The sequence below is a fragment of the Scyliorhinus torazame genome, chromosome 5, assembly GCF_047496885.1.
Source record: "Scyliorhinus torazame isolate Kashiwa2021f chromosome 5, sScyTor2.1, whole genome shotgun sequence".
NCBI classification, from domain to species: domain Eukaryota; kingdom Metazoa; phylum Chordata; class Chondrichthyes; order Carcharhiniformes; family Scyliorhinidae; genus Scyliorhinus; species Scyliorhinus torazame.
The window spans coordinates 246,416,364-246,440,847 of NC_092711.1; the positions used below are offsets into that span (position 1 = coordinate 246,416,364).

At 46.0% G+C, this 24,484-nt stretch overlaps 2 protein-coding genes across 5 annotated transcripts in view; both read left to right on the top strand.

Annotated features, from left to right (window-relative positions):
* The window catches only part of rraga (Ras-related GTP binding A), a 30,633-nt gene extending 23,300 nt beyond the window's left edge, over window positions 1–7,333 (top strand). The window contains exons 7-9 of the mRNA XM_072505289.1: window positions 3,841–3,932; window positions 5,568–5,683; window positions 6,268–7,333. Coding sequence (XP_072361390.1) covers window positions 3,841–3,932; window positions 5,568–5,683; window positions 6,268–6,365 — 306 coding nt within the window. The 3' untranslated portion in view covers window positions 6,366–7,333. The remainder of the gene's footprint in view (window positions 1–3,840; window positions 3,933–5,567; window positions 5,684–6,267) is intronic.
* A 10,356-nt stretch (window positions 7,334–17,689) lies between these two features.
* Window positions 17,690–24,484, top strand: part of LOC140421016 (short coiled-coil protein B-like) — a 96,183-nt gene continuing 89,388 nt past the window's right edge. Inside the window, exons 1-2 of one of the 4 annotated variants that reach the window (XM_072505300.1) lie at window positions 17,690–17,859; window positions 18,361–18,447. In XM_072505300.1, the coding sequence (XP_072361401.1) occupies window positions 18,399–18,447 (49 nt within the window). In that variant the 5' untranslated portion in view covers window positions 17,690–17,859; window positions 18,361–18,398. Of the gene's footprint in view, window positions 17,860–17,970; window positions 18,131–18,360; window positions 18,448–24,484 lie in introns of those variants that run through there. The other 3 variants (XM_072505301.1, XM_072505298.1, XM_072505299.1) reach the window with 3 other exon arrangements.

The following is a 24,484-nucleotide window of genomic DNA, read 5'->3' on the forward strand; positions in this document are numbered from 1 at the left end:
CAACCAGACCCGGTCAAAGATCAAATCCTCTTCAACAGAGAGGACGGTGGTGCCAGCAAAAGAAGGAAATGTCTTCTACAAAAAATCACGAATCTGGAAGAACCTAAACAAATTGGATGCAGGGAGTTTTCCGACAGCTCAAAGCTGGCAAACCTTTTCACACCCTTCCCCTCCCATGTCCTAAATGTTGAGGTCCAAGCTCACTGGCAGAAAAAGATAACTACAGCTAGGGACTAACAATGGCATGGAGCTAGATATAAAATGCTGTCTGAACAGCCTACAGATTCTCGGGGTGGATACCACCACTGGATTTGAAGAAAATCTCGCTGCAGAGAACGGAAGCGAGGCTGTCACGGAAGCACCCAAACCAGATCCCCACCAAGAACTCTCCTCCATGTGCCCCCAAATGGAAGTCTGATCACTAAGCCACTCCAGTACTTTCTCAATATTAGCAGCCTAATAATAAAAGAACAAATTGGGCAAAGCTAAACTACCTGACTGTCTATCCCTATAGAGAAATGCCCTACAGATCCTTGTTACCTCTAGCAAAAAAGGATTTAGAGAGGGAAAATCATAGAATCCCTACAGTGTAGAAGGAGGCCATTCAGCCCGTTGGGTCTGCACTGGCCCTTGGTCCACCAGAGCAATGTTTTTCAAACTTTTTTTCCGGAAACCCATTTTTACCAACCGGCCAACCTTCGAGACCCACGCTGGCCGGCGTTTGCGACACATGCTAGTTGACTTTTGCAACCGACATCGCCCAAACTTCGTGACCCACCATTTTAGCTTACCTTTAATGCGACATGTGAGCCTGCCTGGTCCTCACGATCTTACTTGCTTTGTCATTCAATGTTGTATTTCTGTATGGGTTGTTCAACAGAGGTCCTGGATCTCACACCAACACTGCTTTGTCATGTTGTGGACTGTCCTGAACAGCTCACACCACCACTGCTTTGTCCTGCTGTGGATTCTCCTGAGCCACTCTCTCCAGCAGGTTTAATTGGGAGATCCTGGCCTGTTTGTGTCTCTGGCCCTCTCTGTCTTATTACAAAACGATTCATTAAACATTTTTCAGTCCTGTTGGTTGTTTGCTGCTGACAAAATGGAGGAATCGCTCCCAGAGCACATGACATCAGTGTTCGAGGTGTGTGACCTGCTCTCTGCCTCGCTTCAGGCATGATGTGGAGATGCCGGCATTGGACTGGGGTGAGCACAATAAGAAGTCTTACAACACCAGGTTAAAGACCAACAGATTTGTTTCAAACACTAGCTTTCGGAGCACTGCTCCTTCCTCAGGTGAATGTTCAGGATTCACCTGAGGAAGGAGCAGTGCTCCGAAAGCTAGTGTTTGAAACAAACCTGTTGAACTTTAACCTGCTGTTATACGACTTCTTACTCGCTTCAGGCAGGAAGACTAATTGAATTTTAAAAAGAATCTTCTCCTCTGTCATGGTGCTGACATCAGGAGGAGGCAGTGCTTCTTGCTGGGCTCCGGGCATGCGCACTGATGAGCGGGCACACATGCAAAGCCTGTCGTAGCCGTCATTTTTAAAAGCCGGCTGCTGTGGCCGTTGCACGTGAATTCCTGCGATTGGGAACGTTGTGACTGGTAGCTCCGCGACTCACCCGCGGGACGTGACCCCGACTTTGAAAATGACTGCAATAAAGCACCGTACCTAGGCCCAATTCCCCGCTCCTATCGCCGGAACCCCACCTAATGTTTTGGGCAATGTTGGCATGTCCATTTCACTTAACCTGCACATCTTTGGACCGTGGGAGAAAACTAGAGCACACGGAGGAAAGCCACGCAGACACTGGGAGAACGTGCAAACTCCACACTCGATCCCGCTTAGGGGTGCCATGAATCCACCCTGACCCACCATCTTCCCAAACATCTTTGAAAAGTATTCCATGGGAGTTGGGGCTTCCATTCCCTCTGGCAACCTCACGGTTCTGATATTCTGCCTCCTAGAGTGCTTCGCCAAATCATCCACTTGGCTTTGTGTTTATTCACACCTGCCATATGCAACATCTCAGCTTCCAGACAGGCGATCTGATCGCTGTGCCTCAAGAGAGCTGCCTCCACTTCCTTATCAACCCGCCATGCACGTTTACCAACTTTTATGTCTTCTTCAATGCCGACCAAATGGATAAATGTGAGGTGATGCATTTTGGTAGATCAAATCAGAGCAGGAGCTATTCAGTTAATGGTAGGGAGTTGGGGACAGTTTTAGAACAAAGAGATCTAGGAATACAGGTTCATAGCTCCTTGAAGGTGGAGTCGCAGGTGGACAGGGTGGTGAAGAAGGCATTCGGCAAAGGCTAGGTCAGAATATTGAATACAGGTGTTGGGACGTCTTTTTGAAGTTGTACAAGACTTTGGTAAGACCACACATGGAATACTGTGTTCAGTTCTGGTCACCCTATTGTAGGAAGGATATTGTTAAACTAGAAAGAGTGCAGAAGAGATTTATGACATGCTACCAGGACTTGATGGTCTGAGTTACTGGGACTTTTTTCCCTGGAGCATAGATGGCTGAGAGGTGATCTTATAGAGGTCTGTAAAATAATGAGGAGCATCGATAAGGTAGATAGTCGACATCTTTTCCCAAAGGTAGAAGAGTCTAGAACTAGAGGGCATAGGTTTTTAAGGTGAGAGGGGAGAGATACAAGAGAGACCAGAGGGAAAATCTCTTCACACACAGGGTGGTGAGCATCTGGAACGGGCTGCCAGAGGCAATGGTAGAGGTTGGTACAATTTTCTCGTTTAAAGAGCAGTTGGACAGTTACATGGGCAGGGTGGGTATAGAGGCATATGGGCCAAATGCAGGCAAGTGGGATTAGCTTAGTGATAGAAACTGGGCGGCATGGATCAGCTGGGCCGACGGCTCTGTTTCCATGCTGTAAACATCTATGACTTGAAATGGGAGCCAGGGCCTCTTATAGAATCATAGAATTTACAGTGCAGAAGGAGGCCATTCGGCCCATCGAGTCTGCACCGGCCCTTGGAAAGAGCACCATTCCTAAGCACACACCTCCACCATATCCCTGTAACCCCACCAAACCTTTTGTTTGGGCACTAAAGGCAATTTATCATGGCCAATCCACCTAACCTGCACATCTTTGGATTGTGGGAGGAAACCAGAGCACCCGGAGGAAACCCACGCAGACACTGGGAGAACGTGCAGACTCCGCACAGACAGTGACCCAAGTTAGGAATCCAACCTGGGACCCTGGAGCTGTGAAGCAACTGTGCTAACCACTGCTACCGTGCCACCATCCTCTATCGACCTGCTTTGCTTCTCACATTCCACTGCCAAGATGACAGTAAGGCGGGGGGGGGGGGCTAATTTCTGTTATTTCTAACAGCTGACTGTCCGTGTGTACAAACCCTGAGACTTGCAAAGAATCATTGTGCTGCAAGATTCTAAATCAGCCTCAAATCTCAACACCTGGGAAATGCGTAGTTTACTTGGTAGTGAAGCATATTGTTCCCAGTCTCATGTGCCATAATCCCTTGTTGCTTGTAAAACTTCTTATTTTAATTTGCTTTTAAAATATTGCCCCCCCCCCATGCAAATCGATCTAATGAACATTCTCATTGGATGTCACTAATTACAGACATTACTGTATGGTAAAAACATGGGCAAATATGTGAATCCAATTTTATATTTGCAAGCACCAAATATTTTAATGTAATTGTCGGTGACATGCGGTTCTGATTTTTGTATTTGACCGTGTTACCTTTCAGTAAAATGCTTTAATCTATATTATGTTTGTCCTCCGGCGGCAGTGAAGTACTCTGATAATGACGCATTTTATTATTATTCACTCTTTTAGGTGATCTCTCACTATCAGTGTAAAGAACAGAGAGACGCACACAGATTTGAAAAAATCAGCAATATTATTAAACAATTTAAACTAAGCTGCAGGTAAAACCTTTTTTTGTCTGAGGTGCAGGGAATGTTTGTGCTCACCAAAATGAGTGCATCCGTGCTAGGCATTGTACACGACTTGTTCTGTCAGTATAGAACATTCCTAAATGGGGTAGGGCATAGACTAGATTCAGGATAACCATTTATACTCTGTCTTACTTTTAACCTCTCCAAAGATTCTGCCCTGCCACATCAGTGTAACCTTTCTATTCTCTGCACCTGCTATCTTTATATCTTTGTGTGTGTTTCTATCATATTAAGATCAAATATGGATTTTTTTTTTCTGATCAGGAACTACTGAAACACTGCAGCTAAAACCAAGGTGCATGTAAAACATTTTTAAAAAATAAAATAAAATAAATTTGGAGTACCCAATTATTTTCTTTTCCAATTAAGGGACAATTTAGCATAACCAATCCACCTAACCTGAACATATTTTTGGGTTGTGGGGGTGAAACCCCCACACACACTGGGGAAAATGTGCAAACTCCACACGGACAGTGACACAGGGCCGGGATTTGAACCCGGGTCTTCAGCGCCGTAGTCCCAGTACTAGCCACTGTGCTGCCCCTTGTAAACCATATACTGACTTAATAAGAATGCACAATAATATCCTAAACCTGGGACGTCATTCTCCGACCCCCCGCCGGGTTGGAGAATGGCCGTTGGCCGCCGTGAATCCCGCCCCTGCCCCCGCCGAAGTCTCCGGTACTGGAGATTGGGCGGGGGCGGGAATCGGGCCCCGCCGGTTGGCGGGACCCCCCACTCAATTCTCCGGCCCGGATGGGCCGAAGTCCCGCCCAGAAATTGCCTGTCCCGCCGGCGTAAATCAAAGCTGGTATTTACCGGCGGGACCAGGCGGCGTGGGTGGGGTCCTGGGGGGGGGGGGGGGCGCGGGGCGATTTGACCCCGGGGGGTGCCCCCACGGTGGCCTGGCCCGCGATCGGGGCCCACCGATCCGCGGGCGGGCCTGTGCCGTGGGGGCACTCTTTCCCTTCCGCCTCCGCCACGGCCTCCACCATGGCGGAGGCGGAAGAGACTCTCCCCACTGCGCATGTGCGGGAAACTGTCGGCGGCCGCTGACGCTCCCGCGCATGCGCCGCATTTCCGCGCCAGCTGGCGGGGCAACAAACGCCATTTCCGCCAGCTGGCGGGGCACCAAATGCCATTTCCGCCAGCTGGCGGGGCACCAAATGCCATTTCCGCCAGCTGGCGGGGCACCAAATGCCATTTCCGCCAGCTGGCGGGGCACCAAATGCCATTTCCGCCAGCTGGCGGGGCAACAAACGCCATTTCCGCCAGCTGGCGGGACGGAAATCCCTCCGGTGCCGGCCTAGCCCCTCAATGTTGGGGCTCGGCCCCCAAAGATGCGGAGCATTCCGCACCTTTGGGCCGGCGCGATGCCCGTCTGATTGGCGCCGTTTTTGGCGCCAGTCGGTGGACATCGCGCCGTTGGGGGAGAATTTCGCCCCTGGTCTTGATTAATTATTTGATCCCAGGACTCGTTGTCCAACCACCTTATTTGTTAGATGCACTACGTTGAAATGGGTGGTGTTTACAGAGTTATTGTGTTGGTTGTCCTTGATGTTGGAGCATTCAATTAATTTGTTTTGAATACTGTTCTTTCTGTAGTAAATTGGCTGCATCTTTCCAAAGTATGGAAGTTCGGAACTCCAATTTTGCAGCATTCATTGACGTCTTCACATCAAACACATACGTAATGGTAATCATGTCCGATCCCTCTATACGTAAGTAGCCAAAAAAAATTCCAATTTGTTTCAATTATTTTGTTTTCTTTCCAGGTATTAAATACACCTTGATCTTGCTTTCTTTTCTATAAGTGACACAAACCAGATTTGTTTGTATGACTAATGCAATCGAGCTCAATGTGGAGGTATGAGCTGCAACTTCACGCAAAAAAAGGCTTTCAACAGATGTATATTTATATAAATGTCCTGTTTTTTTTTTTTTTGCAGTTTATTTGTCTATACTAAGATTTGAAAATTAATATGGGGTTTAAGGAAACAGACATGGTGTTCAAATAAATCTTTGACTAGGTGGTCTTTGTAATGTTAGAGCTAGGTGGTCCTTTTGATGTTATGGGGCTAGAAGCCCACTTGGGATCAAATAGGATAACTATCAATGAGAGGCAAGCTTACATTGGTGAGAAAATAAGGATTCATGTCTTCTGAACTTTCATTTGCGGACGTGACCTTTCCATTATCACTGCAACAACTCCTGCATCCCTTGATTTTAATGATTCCATGTGTGGTTTAACTTGCTGTTTTTCATTTATTAAATTCATAACTGTTTTCTTCTCAACTCTTTTCAGCTTCTGCAGCTACACTTATCAATATTCGTAATGCCCGGAAACACTTTGAAAAACTGGAACGAGTAGATGGTCCCAAACACAGCCTTTTGGTGCGCTGAAGGGCAACATTATTATAGACTGGATATCAGATGGGTGTATGATGAATTGATATTTCTTGATATAATTCTTTATATCGTGTCTGTTTTTTGAGTAATTTGCTGCAGTTGTCACATTTTTTTTGTGACCTTGAGCACCTTGTCACGCAACTCGTGTCATCTGAAAGCAGCAGGACCTTTTTATTGCAGACTCTGCTCCAAGACTTTTGCAGTGAAATATTTTACCTGGTCCCAGTAGATATCCCATTTTTATGGTAATCCATGCAGGAGGTGAAACCTTTTAAGAGAAGCATTCTGTGGAGTCTGTAATAACAAGGCTTTTTGACTTTGCATTCTGCATGTAAAATATACAATCTTTCTCTTTCTGACCTGACAATCTAACCTTTGTTTTGCCATCTACAAAAAAAAAAAATCACACTATGATCATTTGTATCTGTGAAAGTCCAGTCCAGGAGGAAATACTATCTCTACTTATTAAGGGGATGCGAATATATTCACTTCCTGTAATATTAATTCAGTGTTGGTGCTGGAATGAATGGCATGGCTACTTCCACACACTTTTTCCCCACCCACCCCTCAAGGATTGAGTTTGTGTTTCAGTAATACAATGTAAAAATGTGCGTGTTTTACCTGATTTGCTATTTTTCTTGAACCTTCCAAGATCGCAGTGCTTTTCTTTTTAAGAAGTTGAATTATAGATGGTCCATTGCCAGACTTTTACATCATTGCACATTCTCCTCTATTCCCACAGATGAGTATGTTTTTGCTGTGTTGGGATGAGCTAACAAGACTTGGTCTTTTTTTTTCTCCCCTCTCTCTAATCCTCTGGGATGGGAGAATCTGGCCAGTCCTCCAGGGCTGCCTTTGCACAGTTCCTACTTTTTGGTGAGCCACTGTAAGGGCCTGGTTTCTCTGCCTGTTCCCTGTTGAAATAATGCAAAGAATTTAATAAAATCTATTTCAATATTGAATCATGTTTTGTTGAACTATTTGAGTTACTCTGCGGTGTTCATTTTATCGATTGTTCTTTCCAAACGTACACCTTTTAGCTGACGAGAAGGTTATGTACATTTTTTGCAAATGATTAAAGTGTTTCTGCTGACATAAGCCAAAATAGTAACACATTTAAACCATGTGATATAGGTATTTTGTCTGCAGATCTCACGGGATTGACTCTGTTCCTCCAGGTGCACATGGTGATAAGTGATAGTGCCCGTTGTGATCTATTGCATTTTCTTTTGTCCACTCCAGCATATAACTTAAAAGAAAAAAAATGAATAAAAACAAAAAAAAACCTTGGACGTATATAATCAATAAGAGTGAATGTGTGGGTTTTTTTCACAATGAATGATGACAATTCAAAGAACTTTGTATTACTCTTTTCATTCTGGATTTAATTTTTTCAAATCTGTCTGTAATTTTTCTTGGTGTAAACTGGCGAGGAGGAAGTTGTTTTTGGTGGCAGTTTGTAATTTTATACTGTTCTTGTATTGAAAATATGTCAGAGGGCCAAGAGTTTGTGACTAGCTTTATTTTAAAATGCTCAAAATACATTTGCCACTTTTAAATAACTTTTTTAAGCCCTAAATCGATTGAACTTTTGAGTTCACTTCTAAGCACAAATGCCTAATTTCACACTTGAGTATTGTTTGTGGATCACTGGATGCGGAATGTTCTATTACAGAATACGATTTTTCAGACGTTTCTGCGGTGATAGGGTTTCAAAAGCTGCAAGAAACTTTGAACTATTGACTTTTGGCAATACTCTTAAAATGGTTGAGGTGATCTAATTGCATCACCTTTGCACATTCCCCTTCAAATCCCACTAGACAGTATTATACCTATGACATAGTTTAACATAAATATTGGCTAATTTTACAGCTCTGATGTTTCCTGATACACACATTTATACACTCAACAGTTGATTTTAGGGGGGCAGATAGATTGGGTGAGAACAGGGGAGATGTATGCTCACATTTCAGTGCTACAAATGTGAGTAGTTCATTTCTCCAAAATGGTCAGGCTAGTCTTCTGTTTAACGCATTGTATTTTAAATTTCTGTCATTGTTTGTTAAACATCTGCAATTCTTTATAGCTCAATAAAGTAATATAGAAGTAGTGCGTGGCATTCCCTTGATGTATTACTTTGACCAGCTTGACATCCATTGTAGGTGGTCTGCTGCATTTGTCCTCCATTATACACCAAGCATTATATTGGCTTGCTGTGCTTGGATCATTCAAACATACTTCTTGGAGGTCTGCAATTGCACAACATACTAGAATGGTGCAGTGTGTTTAATGGCAATTACCTCTACAATGGAGGACAATCAACTGTCAGTTTCTGAAGCTAGTTCACCTGATCTTGTCACCCCTTCCCCACCCTCAATTATGATAATTCCCTTTATGTCCTCGCCTTCCACACTGCTAGTTCTGTATTCATTGGATCACCCTCTGACATTTGCACCATCCCCAGCACAATGTCACCACCAAACATATCCATAGAATTCCTACAGTGCAGGAGGAGACCATTTGGCCCATCGAGTCTGCACCGACCCTGTGAAAAGGCACCGTACCTAGGACCACTCCCCCATCCTATCCCTGTAACCACATCTTTGGATACTAAGGGGCAATTTAACCATTTAATCCATCTAACCTGCACATCTCTAGACTGGGAGGAAACCAGAGCATCCGGAGGCAACCCACGCAGATACAGGGTGAAACGTGCAAACTCCACACAGTCACCCAAAGCTGGAATCTAATCTGGGTCCCTGGCGATGTGAAGCAGCAGTGCTAATCACGGTTTTGTCTTCCCCTCGGCCACTTCAGCATTTCAAAATCACCGAACCCATTGTAATACCCAGGCACACTCCTCACTCACTCCCAAGCATCCCACTCTATTAATAAATTTTGTGTACCCAATTCATTTATTTCCAATTAAGGGGCAATTTAGTGTGGACAATCCACCTGTCCTGCACATCTTTGGGTTGTGGGGGCGAAACCCACGCAAACACTGGGAGAAACACACTGTGACCCAGAGCCGGGATCGAACCTGGGGCCTCGGCGCCATGAGGCAGCAATGCTAACCACTGTGCCACCATGCTGCTCTCCCACTCTCTTCCCTACAGTATTTTTCCATGCAAGTGCAGGAGGTGCATTCACCACCTCATTCACCATTCTTGGTCCCAAACACTGCTTCAAGGTGAAACTGTGATTTACTTGTTTTTTTTCAATTTTGAATACTGATTCACTGCTCACGACATGATCTCCTCCACACTGCTCACAACATGGTCTCCTCTACATGGAGCTGACCAAACACATTGTTGACTGCTTTGCACAACATTTCATTCAGTCTGTGAGTGTGACCCTGAGCTTCAAATAGGCTGTGATTTTAATTCTCCACCTTGTTCCTATTCTGGCCTCTGGCCTCCTCGTGACTATGAAACTATTACCGAGTCTAGGTTTATATCCCAGATTTTATTAATTGAATTTAAATTCCTCCAGATGCCATTGTTAAATCCGCATCTCAGAGCATTGATGTATTACTTTGACCAGCTTGACGTCCATCGTAGGTGGTCTCCAGCATTTGTCCATTACACACCAAGTATTATATTGGCTTGCTGTGCTTTGACCATTGAAACATACTTCCAATGAAGCTCAACCCAAGCTTGAGAAAAAGCACCTCATATTTGAATTGGGCAATTCACCTTCCTGACTCAACATTGGGTTCAACAATTTTGGATTGTAACCTGCCAACCATTTTGTTGGTTTGGGATTTTCTTTTCTTGCTTTTCTCCAATTTCCAGGGCTATTCCGTGTTCTGGTATGTCTCCTTTAGGCCCATCTTTTTGTTTTGTTACTTGACTTATTACCACACGCTTTGGCTTTTTACCATAAAACCCATTGTCACTTTAATCTCTCCTCTGCTTCACCCTGTTAAAACCATAGACTTTTTACCACTCTACCCACTCGTGTTCAAAGCATACATTTCCAACTTTTCCCTGATGAAAGGTCACAGACCAGAACGGTTTCTCTTTCTCTCTAAATCCTACTGTGAGGTGGTCACTTCTACTGATGCTGTCATGGGCAGATGCATCTGCAGCAGGCAGGTTGGTGAGAATGAGAGCAAGTATGTATTTCTATCTTGTTGGCTCCCTCACCACCTGCTGCAGTCCCAGTCTAACAGCTTTGTCCATTAGAACCCGGCCAGTTTAGTCTGTGGTGGTACTACTGAGCCACTCTTGGTGATGAACATTGAAGTCCCCCACCCAGAGCATATTCTATGCCCTTGTCACCCTCAGTACTTCCTCCGAGTGGAGGAATACTGATTCATCAGCTGATGGTGGACTGTACTGTAATGTTCTTGTCGAATGGCCTGATTTATTACAAGAACACTAGTAGCTAATTTAATTTTTAAAAAAAATTTAGAGTATCCAATTCATTTTTCCAATTAAGGGGCAATTTTTAGCATGGCCAATCCACCTAGCCTGCACATCTTTGGGTTGTGGGGGCGAAACCCATGCAGACACAGAGAATGTGAAAACTCCACACGGACAGTGACCCAGGGCCAGGATCGAACCTGGGACCTCATCGTCGTGAGGCAGCAGTGCTAACCACTGTGCTCACTTGTAGCTAAAGGTATAGACGATTTATTAACTAACTGTGGGTAAACTATCTGCAAGACAGCAGATGAAAAATAGTAAAATCATGCCAAGCAACCTCTCCAACTTCTAACTAGTCTGAGGGGTCAGCTGACTTTAACATTCACTTATTAGTGGTCAGTCAGTGAATTACAATTGACCTTGCTGCTCAGAACTTGGAGATTCAACGTTCTCCATGACATTCTCATGCTCAGGAACTGCTGAACTATCTGACACTGCAGCTTGCATTGATTATGATGTAAATTCGTCATCCATCATGTTATTGTGAAAGTCTTCTCTGGTTTTCAATAGTGCGCGATGGTTTCTTCTTAAAACCAAACCATCTGTACATTGTAGGAACGAGGTGCTACTTCAAGTACAATGGCTTTTTAAAAATAAATTTAGAATACCCAATTTTTTTTTTTTCCCCGATTGAGGGGCAATTTAGCATAGCCAATCCACCTAACCTGCACATCTTTGGGTTGTGGGGGTGAAACCCACGCAGACACGGGGAGAATGTGCAAACTCCACACGGACAGTGTCCCAGGGCCGGGATTCGAACCCGGGTCCTCTGCGCTGTAGTCCCAGTGTGAACCATTGCGCCATGTGACCCCCTACAATGGCTTTTTTTGACCAATTGCCTGAATCGTCTACTCTCACCATGTCATCACTACCCAGAGGTGGTAAAGTTCTCGACATTCTATCATATAGCTGCTTTTGTTTCTCTTCAATGTTTTGCATTTCCTGCAGTACCGCTCCTTCTTTGCCAAGTATTGCGTAACCTTCTATTCATGAGTAACTCTGCTGGCGATCTACCATGTGACCATGGTGATGCTCTGTAACTCAATTGTACGAGATATGGATCAGATTGGCTGTCCATTGCTTTCCTCAACAATTGCTTAACAATATGTACACATTTTCCGGCTTTTCCATTGGCTTGAGGGAACAATTGACTCGACGTGACATGATTGAAATCATACGTGACTCCGAAGTATTGCCACTCTTTACAGCTAAAAGAAGGACCATTGTCACTCATGACGACGTGCGGAATTTCGTGTCTGGCAAAAATGGACTTGGTATGCAGTATTACACTGCTTGCCGTTATGCTTGACAGTGGAGCCATTTTGAGATAGTTTGAAAAATAGTCTATGATCGTTAAATAATCTTTCCCTCATAGGTGAAAGAGATCAGTAGCGATCTTCTGCTCTGGTTCCATAGGTAAATCAGATATTTGCATACGTTCTCTTGTTTGCTTGCAACGATGCATCTGGCATGTGTCACAACAACTGACCATCCTGTCAATATCCTGGTTTATACCTGGCCAGTAAACAGAGTCATGAGGTCTCCGTTTACACGTCTCAATCCTGAGATGTCCTTTGTGTATCCTCTTACGTACATCTTTGCGAAGAGATTGAGGTATGACTATAGTGTTCAAACGAAGAACTCCGTTAATGATACCGAGTTCAGATCTTATATTGTAGAACTCCATAAATTGACTTCTGGGCCAGTGTGAGTTGATGTTTCTCATAACCTCTTGAAAAGATTGATCCTTCCTGGTCTTTTCTTGAATCTCACATAGATTTGCATCTGATACTGGTAGTAGTGTAGAAATAAGATTGACATGTCGATCTACATCCTCCGTAATCTCACCACCAATACTTTGCATCGATGCTCTCGATAATGCATCAGCTAAGAACAAATAGTTGCCTGGCGTGGAGATGAGATTGAAGTCATAGTGTTGTAACTTCATCATCAACTTCTGAATGCATGAAGACATATGGTTGTGATTTTGTTTGATGATGTTAACCAAAGGACGGTGATCTGACTCAACTGTGAAAGTTGGAAGCCCATAGACATAGTCATGGAATTTCTCCAAGCCTACAACTAAACCCAGGCATTTGTTTTCGATTTGTGTGTACCTCTGCTTTGTTGTCATCATGGATTGTGATGCACATGCGACTAGTTTCCAATCATCATGCTCGAGTTGCAGAAGAACTGCTTCCAAACCATCTTTGGATGGTCTGTTGACACTTTAATCATGGTCAAAAAGCGTGAAACTGGCGTGGTGGTTAGTGAAGTTTTGAGCTTCTTCCACTCTTGCTCATGTTGCTCAGTCCAAGTGAAATCCGTTGTGCAGGAGATCACATAGATGTGTTCTTTTTGCTGTCTGGTTTGGAATGAATTTTCCTATAAAATTGATCAAACCCATTATTCTTAAGATGGCTTTCTTGTCGTGTAGTTTTGGCATGTTGAGAATTGCTTGGATTTTGTCCTTGTCAGGTTCAATGCTATGCGATGAGAGCTTGTCACCTAGGAATGTGACTTCAGTTACTCCAAATTGTCACTTTTGTTTGTTGAGCTTCAGCCCCTTTCTCCTGATGCCTGTTAGAACTTTAAGCAACCTCGTATTGTGCTCTTCTATGGTTGAGCCCCAAACGATGATATCATCCACGTACACACATACACCTTCAATGCCTTCGATCATGTGCTCCATGGCATGGTGAAAATTTTCTGATGCCAAAATTATGGCATTCTCAGACAGCAGTACCGTCCAAATGGCATATTGAAAGTGCAGCATTTTGTACTCTGTTCCTCTAGCTTTAGTTGCCAGAAACCCTGAGATGTGTCTGGTTTGGTAAAGAATTGTGCACCAGCCATCTCAGATGTGATTTCCTCACGCTTTGGTATTTGGTAGTGTTCTCTTTTGATATTTTTGTTGAGATCTTTAGGATCCATGTATATGTGAATATCGCCATTCTTTTTCTTTGCACAAACCATGGAGTTTACCCAGTCGGTAGGTTCTTCTATTTTTCTGATGACTTTTAATTTTGTCCTTCTGTCTAGCTCCTTTTTGAGGCGATCCCGAAGAGGAGCAGTTACTCTTCTGGGTGCCTGCATCACAGGTTTTGCATCCTCTTTGAGTTGTATCTTTATAGGTGAATGGTAGTTGACCAAAACCTGTGAACACATGTGAATTTGCTGATAATGTTCTCAGAATCATTGGAGTGTTGATCCAATCCGTTGTGGATGCTATACACCAACTGCACCAGACCTAATTCTTCGCAGGACTGGTCACCTAATAATGAATCAAAGCCCTTGGATAAAATATTGAATGGGGCGGAATAAACTGTGTTCTTCACCACCACACTCAGGTCACAAGCACCATAACATTTAATGCTTGAACCATTATAATCTCTGAGGTATTTTGTGATTTCTTCTAATCGACTGAATTTTTAGACTTTTAAAATCAGTCATACTGATTAAATTGACTTTGGCACCAGTGTCTAACTTCAATTGGACCACTGTATTGTTCACTTCAAGTTGTAGCAGCCATTTGTCCTCATCAACCCCATTTATTTTAAATGCAGTATCAGTTGCATTTTTTTTAAGTGCTGGAGAATTTTTTGATGTCTCCAAAAATTTATTCTTCTTTGTTATTACTCCAACAAACAATGATATTTCATCACTGGAGATTGTGTCTTCCACTGTGCTGACTGGTTTGGGGCTGAGCTGAGAGTAACAATTCTGAGAAAAATTATTTTTTCCTTTGCGTCTGGAACAAAACTTGCCAAACGCTGGACACAGCCTTAATTTGTGCCTATGACCACACCTTTTACACAGAAATACTTCGTCCTGATCTTTAACCTGGTGAGCGAGGAGGTGCAGGAATGTTACTGCCTTTTTTCAGAAGTTTCACGCCTTTTTGGAGCTTTTTCCTCCAAAAAGACGCCGCCGCCATTACTGAGAAACATTTCAGAATGCTGTGCTGCTAGTTCGTGAGCCTGACAAATCTTAACTGTTTGTTCCAAATTCAGCTCCGATTCCCTCAGCAACCATTCCGTCAGCTTTTTTTCGTTCACACCAAACACAATCTGGTCCCAACTCACGGAAGATTCCACCGCAGAAAAATTACAGGTTTACAAATTTAAATGTATTAAACACAACAATTGCTTCTGGCCCTGCCGCTGTGAGGACCAGTGCTACCTTACGTGAATCTGATTGATCTTCTAAATTTACTGTAGTAAGAAACAGATTAAATTGTTGTTTAAACACTTGCCAGTTGCTGTCCACATTACCATGAAATCTGAGACTCGTTGGTAGCTTCAACGACCCCATGCTGTTAATTCTGCAGTCTGGAAATTCTTCAAATCTCTATGGCAGGCTGATAGTTTTTTTCACCACCATTCCTGGTACCGTGTAATATTCTTGTCGGATGGCCTGATTTATTACAAGAACACTTGAGCTAAAGTTATAAATGATTTATTAACTTTAACTGTGGGTAAACTATATACAAGACAACAGACTAAAAACAGTAAAATCTTGCCAAACGACCTCTCTCGCTTCAACTTTCTCCAGCTAGTCTGAGGGGTCAGCTGACTTTTACATTCACTTATATACTAGTGATACTCCTAGTGGTCAGTCAGTGAATAACAACACAACCATGCTGTCACTACACTCACATGGTAATCAGCAAGAGGTTACCTTGCCCATGTTTAATCTGAAGCCATGAGACTTTATGGGAGCCAGGGTTGATGCTGAGGACTCCCAGGGCAACTCCCTCCCGACTGTATACCACTGTGCCGTCACCTCTGCTGGGTCTGTCCTGCCCGGAGTGTGGTGTCTGGGACAGGTCTAAGGCATGATTCTGAGAGTATGACTATGACTATATACATTAATGATCTCGAAGAAGGTACTGAAGGCACTGTTGCTAAGTTTGCAGATGATACAAAGATCTGTCGAGGGACAGGAAGTATTGAGGAAGCAAGTGGGCTGCAGAAGGACTTGGACAAGCTAGGAGAGTGGGCAATGAAGTGGCAAATGAAATACAATGTGGAAAAGTGTGAGGTTATGCACTTTGGAAGGAGGAATCTAGGCTAGACTATTTTCTAAATGAGGAAATGCTTCGGAAAGCAGAAGCACAAAGGGACTTGGGAGACCTTGATCACGATAAGGTAAATGTGCAGGTTCAGTCGGCAGTTAAGAAAGCAAATGCAATGTTAGCATTCATGTCAAGAGAGCTAGAATATAAGACCAGGGATGTACTTCGGCTCTGGTCAGACTCCATTTGGAGTATTGTGAGCAGTTTTGGGCCCCATATCTAAGGCAGGATGTGCTGGCTTTGGAAAGGGTCCAGAGGATGTTCACAAGAATGATTCCTGGAATGACGAACTTGTCATAAGAGGAACGTTTGAGGACTCTGGGTCTGTACTCGTTGGAGTTTAGAAGGATGAGGGGGGTGATCTTATTGAAACGTAGAAGATACTGCGTGGCCTGGATAGAGTGGACGTGGAGAGGATGTTTCCACTTGTAGGAAAAACTAGAACCTGAGGACACACTCTCAGATTAAAGGGACGATCCTTTAAAACAGAGATGAGGAGGAATTTCTTCAGCCAGAGGGTGGTGTATCTGTGGAGCTCTTTGCCGCAGAAGGCTGTGGAGACCAATTCACTGAGTGTCTTTAAGACAGAGATAGATAGATTCTTGATTAATAAGGGGATCAGGGGTTATGGGGAGAAGGCAGGAGAATGGGGATGAAAAAATATCAGCCATGATTGAATGGCAGAGCAGACTCGATGAGCCGAGTGGCCTAATTCTGCTCCTATGTCTTATGGTCAGGCTGTTGCTTAACTAGTTTGTGAGACAGCTCTCCCGACTTTGGCACAAGCACCATGGTCTTAGTAAGGAGGACCTTCCAATGTCAATAGGGCTGGGATTGCCATTGTTGTTCCCAGTGGTCCGTCTGGTTTCATTTCTTTTTTGTGTTTTCATAGTGGTTGAATACAACTGAATGGCTCACTAGGCCATTTCAGAGGGCATTTAAGTGAACCAATGGGTTTTTACAAAAATCAACAATGGTTTCAAGGTCATAATTAGACTTTTATTTTATTGTGTTTAATTTCCACTATCTGCATGGTGGGATATGAACCCGGGTCCCCAGATCATTACCCTGGGACTCTGGATTACTAATCTAGCAACAACAATACTACACCACTGCAGTGACATTGGCAATGGGGCAGTACAGCAACATTGTGGCGTGCAGTAACAGTGACAATGTGGGGCTGCAGTGACTGACAGTACAGGTGCAGTGACAGTGTGGGGTACAGTGACAGTGTAGGGTTGCAGTGATAGTGTGGGGGTGTAGTGACAGTGTGGGGAACAGTGACAGTGTGGGGAACAGTGACAGTGTGGGGAACAGTGGCAGTGTGGGGCACAGTGGCAGTGTGGGGGACAGTGGCAGTGTGGGGGACAGTGACAGTGTTGGGAACAATGACAGTGGGGTTGCAGTGACAGTGTGGAGGTACAGTGACTGTGGGTAGTGGGTGTAGTGGCAGTGTGGGGGTACAGTTACAATGTGGGGGTACAGTGACAGTGTGGGGGTGCAGATACAGTGTGGGGTGCAGTGACAGTGTGGGGGTGCAGTGACTGGGGGTGAAGATACAGTGTGGGGGTGCAGTGACTGTGGGGGTGCAGATACAGTGTGGGGTGCAGTGACAGTGTGGGGGTGCAGTGACAGTGTGGGGGTGCAGTGACAGTGGGGGTTCAGTGACCTTGTGGGGGTACACTGACATTGGGAGTACAGTGACAGTGGGGTACAGTGCCAATGGGGGTGTTGTGACAGTGGGGGTGCAGTGACAGTGCAGTGACAGAAGGGTACAGTGACAGTGGGAATGCAGTGACAGTGACGGTACAGTGACAGTGAGGGTGCAGTGAGAGTGGGGGTACGGTGACAGTGGGGGTACAGTGACAAGGAGGGTGTAGTAAGGCGGTCTCTCCCCATCCTCTGACTGCGCACTGCGGGCTGACGCACCAGCTCAGTGTTGATCAGAGCAGGCTGCGAGCAGGAGCTGCTTTCAGCGCAGGTTAGTGATGCTGCTTGGTTCCGGCTTCCTCTGGGCAAAGCCCGAGCATTTCCATTAGTTACCAGGGGAAAGAGAGTGTGGAGCGTGGGGCAGGTAGTCTGTGAGCCGGGGCTGGCAGAAGGAGCTGATACTGGGGAAAGAGGGTAGGGGGGGTCCTCATGAGCAATGGATTAGATTGGGATTGCCCCGAGTATCTGTGCTGAGATTGATAGCAAAATGCCACAATTGTCGGAGGCGGTGATGTTGCTGTGGTCAGTCTGATCGGTAGATGGTGAGAGCTCAGCCAGCATCAGAAAATATCTCATTCGTCTTCAGTCATTTGCAGCGAAGTGAATTATCCGCCCTTTAGCTGCAGTGCGCGGGGGGGAATTGTTGGCCTTTGAACCATTTGTTTCTGTGTCAGGCCGGGGGGGGGGGGGGGGGGGGTGAGATAATGGTAAACACAATAGGCGGCTTTGTGTGCGGGGCTGCTAGTTCTTTATTTTATTTTGTTAATTTCAGACCATCGGTTCCAAGGAGTTCCTGGGCGACGCCATCGAATGAAAATTCCACAAGAGGCTGGTGACAAAATGAATGCGGATACAGAAGGTGAGCCTTTCGCAACCTTACCTGTGTATAATGTGGTTGTATTGGTGTAAATCTCACTCTGGGGTTGGTTGTGAGTGAATGGGTTTGCGATAGTGACTGGAATTACCTTGATGATAAATGTGGAATGAGTTTGCCAGTAAAAATCCAAATTCTGGGACAACGGTACCTAATTCTCCATTTGCCTCTGTCCTCTGACCATGCATGATTTTCTTTTTTTTTGAGCAATACCTCACCCACCGAACCATCCTAATGGAGCAGAGAATCGTGAGTGATATTGCTGGCTGTGGGCATCCTCAGTGTCAAAATGTTACTGGTAACAACCGTACGGTAAAGTCGTCATACTCCCAGATGACCATCGGCTGCTTTCTCCTTTGAGGGGGAGAGCTGGCTGGTGGTGGTTTAACCTGATATTACCACATCTCAGGTGAGGGGCAAGGTTGAGAAGGCAGGCATTCGGTAGCACAGTGGTAGCATTTGGGCGGCATGGTAGCACAGTGGTTAGCACTGTTACTTCACAGCGCCAGGGTCCTAGGTTCGATTCCCGGCTGGGGTCACTGTCTGTGCGGAATCTGCACGTTCTCCCCGTGTCTGCCTGGGCTACCTCCGGGTGCTCCGGTTTCCTCCCACAAGTCCCAAAGACGTGCTGTTAGGTAATGTGGACATTCTGAATTCTCCCTCCGTGTACCCGAACAGGTGACGGAATGTAGCAACTAGGGGCTTATCACAGTAATTTCATTGCAGTGTTAATGTAAGCCTACTTGTGACAATAAAGATTATTATTCATGAATAACCTCAGCCGGTACAGGAATTGAACCTGTGCTGCTGGCCTTGCTCTGCATCACGAACCAGTTGTCCAACCAACTGAGCTAAAGCAACCAGCCCCCAGGTAACAACAATAAAGGATTGTCAACTGGGGCACATGCCTGTCCCACATGATCTGTTCACTGGGCTTGCATGCTTAAGGGGCTGAATGGCCTATTCATGTTCCTCGATTCCCATTGAGTGCCAGCATGGATTTTAGTAACTTCTTTTTGCTAAGACTCTCGTGGGAAATTGAAATAAATCAACAGACACGATATTGATGCAGAATGTTGAGATCGATCGGGTGATAAGAAACAGAAAATGTAGATAAATGGTCAACATTCTGGGTGGAGGGCCGCATAAATTATCTCGAATAGCGTGCTGTAGCTATCTCAGGAAAGGCATTGTTAATACTGTAGGAAATTGGATAAACCCCAAGAGCGTTTAGTTTGTTTGGGGTGGTGGGCAAAGAATTGGACGTTTGCAGTTAAAATAGGTAAGTGGAAGATCAGGCATTTCGGGGTATTAAGTAGGCAGGGGATTATTGGATTAATGGAATTGGATTAATAGGCAGCACGGTAGAATAGTGGCTAGCACTGTGGCTTCGCAGTGCCAGGGTCCCAGGTTTGATTCCCCGCTGAGTCACTGTCTTTGCGGAGTCTGCACGTTCTCCCTGTGGCTGCGTGGGTTTCCTCCGGGTGCTCCGGTTTCCTTCCACAGTCCAAAGATGTGCAGGTTTGGTGGATTGGCCATGCTAAATTGCCCTTAGTGTCCAAAAAGGTTAGGAAGGGTTATTGGGTTATGGGGATAGGGTGGAAGTGAGGGCTTAAGTGGGTCGGTGCAAACTCGATGTGCCGAATGGCCTCCTTCTGCACAATATGTTCCATGAATGATTCTGTTTAAATACCAGTTAGGAGAGACACCCAGAAATCATGATGAATAAATTCCTCAAGGTAATGAGTCAATATCTGGAAGCTGTCAAAAAATAAAATGACATGTCGGGTTGCCCGAAAAGTGGAGAAAGGTGTAGATCAAAGGAAGTTATCTTGTCGTTGTAAAGAGAGTAGGTCAGGCCACAACTCATCCTTTGGGCACCACTTTGGGTCCATCAGTACAAGAAGGATGCAGCTGAACTGGTAAAGGTAAGGAGGAGGTTGATTAGAATGATTGGAAGTGAGAAAATAGAACATATAGGAATAGAACTCATTGGACAGGGAAAGGCTGAGGGCGAGTCTGATGAAGATGTTGAAATGAGTAAGGCTTATGGATATAGTGAATCAGGCAGGGATATTCGATTTGGTATCAGATATCTCAACAAGGGAGCAGGGCATGAGTGTAAAAAGTGTGATGTAAGAAAACAGTACCCCACTGATAGGCTGGTTGCCTTTTGGAGTAGTTAATTGTGGGAGGTTGAAAGGGCAAGTAGATCTATTCAAGGTTACATTGGATAAGTAGCTTGACGGGTAATACATTATTGATTATAACTGCTGGCGGACGTAAGTCTGAAATAGCTGAGAACTCTAGAACATCCTTTGATGTGAAGAAAAGTGACATTGGCTTTGAAATGAAGCTGAGGGTATGCCCAACATTCCTTCAATATTTCTTCGCTTAAATTAAGGAGAACAAAAAGTGCATGAAGGATAAAATACAGGAAGTGATTTTCATGCTGTGTGTTAATTGTGTGTGATAATGGGTGGGGCACGCAGAGTAATTGAAGCACTTGGTGTGGGATCCAATAGATTTTTTTATCCCAGGGCTTGATAGCAATGCGGTTGGTGAGCTGCCAGTGTGGAAATGCACTCTTTTCTGAGGGCCACGAAGAATCCAGCACGAGTTCAAGGATAGAAAGAAATAACATTTATTTACAATAACATATATATACACAACAGCAGCAGCAACTCCTTGCTGCTCACTCTCCTCTAGTCGGTTCCAAATTGGCCAGCTTTATTTATGCAGGGAATCTGCTAATGATTTCTCCGCCCTCCTCATTGGGGAAGCTCATACTCCCAAAGGATTGTGGGATTGCCATTAGTCCCCAGCCAGTGGTAAGCAGGCAGGTTCTAACATCCCTCCACCCCCAAAGTCCAAGGAATCCACCGAAGACCCTGGCGAAGGAGGGCGTCGGACACGTTTTGCCGCAGGCCAGACACCATTTGCATGCGGCGCTGGATCGGGCGGCGTGTAACGAGACGGAGAACGGTGCTTCCGTGATGAACGGCGTAACGGTTGTACATCCATGGCCCGTGGGCACGAGGATTCCCCCTCTGAGGCGTCCTGTGTCTACATCTCGGAGTCACAGTCCGCTGTCATCTTGGCGTCTCTATCTCCACGCGGTTCTGCAACGACCTGCGCAGGCTTTGAGTGGGGCACCATAGGAAGATTGTAATGAATACTCTCCACTGTGTCTGGTCTCTGTGGCTGTAGAAATGAGCTCCGGGGGCGGGAATCTTTGGAAGGGATGGTCTTCTGGACCAAACGTGGTCTACATGCTTCCGCTGGAGACGACCCTGGGCTTGCACCTGGTAAGAGATAGGGCCCATTTGGTGAAAGATAACGCCAGGGACCCACTGGGCACCACCAGCAAAATTCCGAACGAACACTGGGTCACTGGGCGCAAACTGCCGAATCGGCCGATGCTGAGAAAAACCATGTCCCTACCGTTCTTGTGTGCGGCGTACTTTTGCGCCAATGTCCGGGAAAACCATGCTAAGGCGGGTGCAAAGTCTCCGGCCCATTAGGAGTTCCGCGGGAGCTACCCCAATCACCACATGTGGGGTGGTCCTATATGAAAACAGAAAACGAGCCAGTCTCGTGTCCATCGACCCAGAAGACTGCTCCTTTAGGCCTCGTTTGAATGTCTGCACTGCGCGCTCCGCCAACCCATTTGAAGCTGGGTGGTAAGGGGCAGTGTGGATATGGCGTATGCCGTTCATCTTCATGAACCTCGCAAACTCCTCACTTGTGAATGGAGTGCCGTTGTCCATGACCAGCACCTCGGCGAGGCCATGCGTACTGAAAGACAAATGCATCTTCTCGATTGTTGCGCAGGATGTTGTGCCTACCATCTTATGCACCGCTAATCATTTAGACTGGGCATCGATTAATTGAAGGAACATGGATCCTTGAAAAGGGCCGGCAAAATCCACATGCAAGCGCGCCCAAGGACGCCCTGGCCTTTCCCAGTGATGTAGGGGTGCAGCCGGTGGAAGCTTCTGATGCTTCTGGCAAATGGAGCAGTTTTGGGCCACCGTCTCAATGTCGGTGTCGAGGCGTGGCCACCAGACATAACTCCGGGCCAACATTTTCATTTTGGTCACACCCAGATGCCCATTGTGCAAGTCTCTTAGTATCAGCTCCTGTCCTTTTTCTGGGACAATCACATGCGTCCACCACAAGAGGATACCGTCTTCCACGCTAATTTCTGATAGCGTGGAGGAAAATGCCCGCAACTCGCCTGGGAGCTGTCTATGCTGCCCACCATACAGGACTATGTGCCGAACCTTTGACAGGACTGGCTCCGTCTGGGTCCACTCACATGTGATGCCGTGACAGGTAAGGTGTCCATAAAATTTAGGGTTACAACCACCTCACTGGTCGTGGGGGTCGACACGGGGCCGGTCGATAAAGGCAATCGGCTCAGTGCGTCGGCATTTGCTATCTGGGTTCCTGGTTTATGGTCCAGAGAATTCTCGTATGCAGCAAGCAACAAAGCCCAGCGCTGGATCCGTGCGGAAGCAATGGGCGGTATTGGCTTATCCTCTCGGAAAAGTCCCAGCAGAGGCTTATGATCAGTCACGATAATGAAGTGGCGGCCGTACACGTACTGGTGGAAGCGTTTCACCGCAAAGACCACCGCCCGGCCCTCCTCCTCGATCTGCGCGTATTTCTTTTCCGCTGCAGTCAATGTGCGGGAGGAGAAAGCTATCTTGTGGGCGGCCCCAATACCATACGGGGATGCATCACATGTGACGAGCAAAGGCTTTCCAGGATCATAGTGGGTTAGTAACCCAGGCGATGAAAATTGTTGTTTTACCCGCCGGAAAGCGGTTTCTTGCGGCTGACCACAAACCCAGGTGTGATTCTTCTTTAGCAGAAGGTGCAATGGGGCCAGTGTAGTCGCCAGATTGGCGAGGAACTTCCCGTAATAGTTTACGAGGCCGAGAAAAGAACGAAGATTTGAAGAGTCAGTCGGGGCGGGGGCCTGTTGAATTACACGCACCTTCTCTGCGACGGGCTGCAAACCTTCGCGGTCCACCCGATAACCCAGGTAGACTACTTCCTTCGTCTGAAAGACGCACTTTGTGTGACGTAAACGGACTCCAGCCTCTGAAAAGCGTCTAAGGACAGCCTCCAAATTTTCCAAATGTTCCTGCTCCGACATCCCTGTAATCAAAACGTCGTCTAAGTAGACAGCGACACGCGGTAAACCTCTCAAAATGCCCTCCATGACGCGTTGAAAAATAGCGCAGGCAGAGGATACCCCAAAGGGCAACCGTGTATACTCATACAGGCCCCGGTGTGTATTAATCGTTACATATAGTCAGGAGGCAGGGTCCAGTTCCAACTGTAGGTAGGCGTGACTCATATCTAATTTTGTGAAGGAGAGTCCGCCTGCAAGCTTTGCGTAGAGATCCTCTATGCGAGGCATTGGATATCGGTCGAGCCGGGAAGCCGTATTCACTGTAAGTTTATAGTCGCTGCACATGCGTACTGTGGCATCTGGCTTCATTATAGGTACAATTGGTGCTGCCCAGTCAGCGAAACGGACGGGCCTGATAATACCCAAAGTCTCCAAACGAGTGAGCTCCCCTTCTACCTTCTCAAGTAAGGCACCGGGCACAGCGGGAAATAGCGCGGCGTGGCTCCTGGTTCAATTTGGATATGGGCTACGGCCCCTTTTAGTTTCCCCAAACCGGGCTGGAATACATCTGGGTACCATCCTAGCACCTCAGTCAACCCTCCAGAAACTCTTTGGAGGATGTGTTGCCACTGCAACTGCAAATTGCGCAACCAGTCCCGACCCAACAGGCTGGGCCCGTAGACGCGCATCACGATAAGTGGGAAATGCCCCTCCTGGCGTCCATAAACAACAGGGGTCATCGTAGTTCCTGCAATGTCCAATGGTTCCCCTGTGTAGGTGGCCAACCTGGCCTGTGTGTCGGTTAATGTAAGGGTCTGTATACCCTGCTTGATGCGGTCGAATGTCCTCTGGGCGATCACGGAGACCACTGCGCCA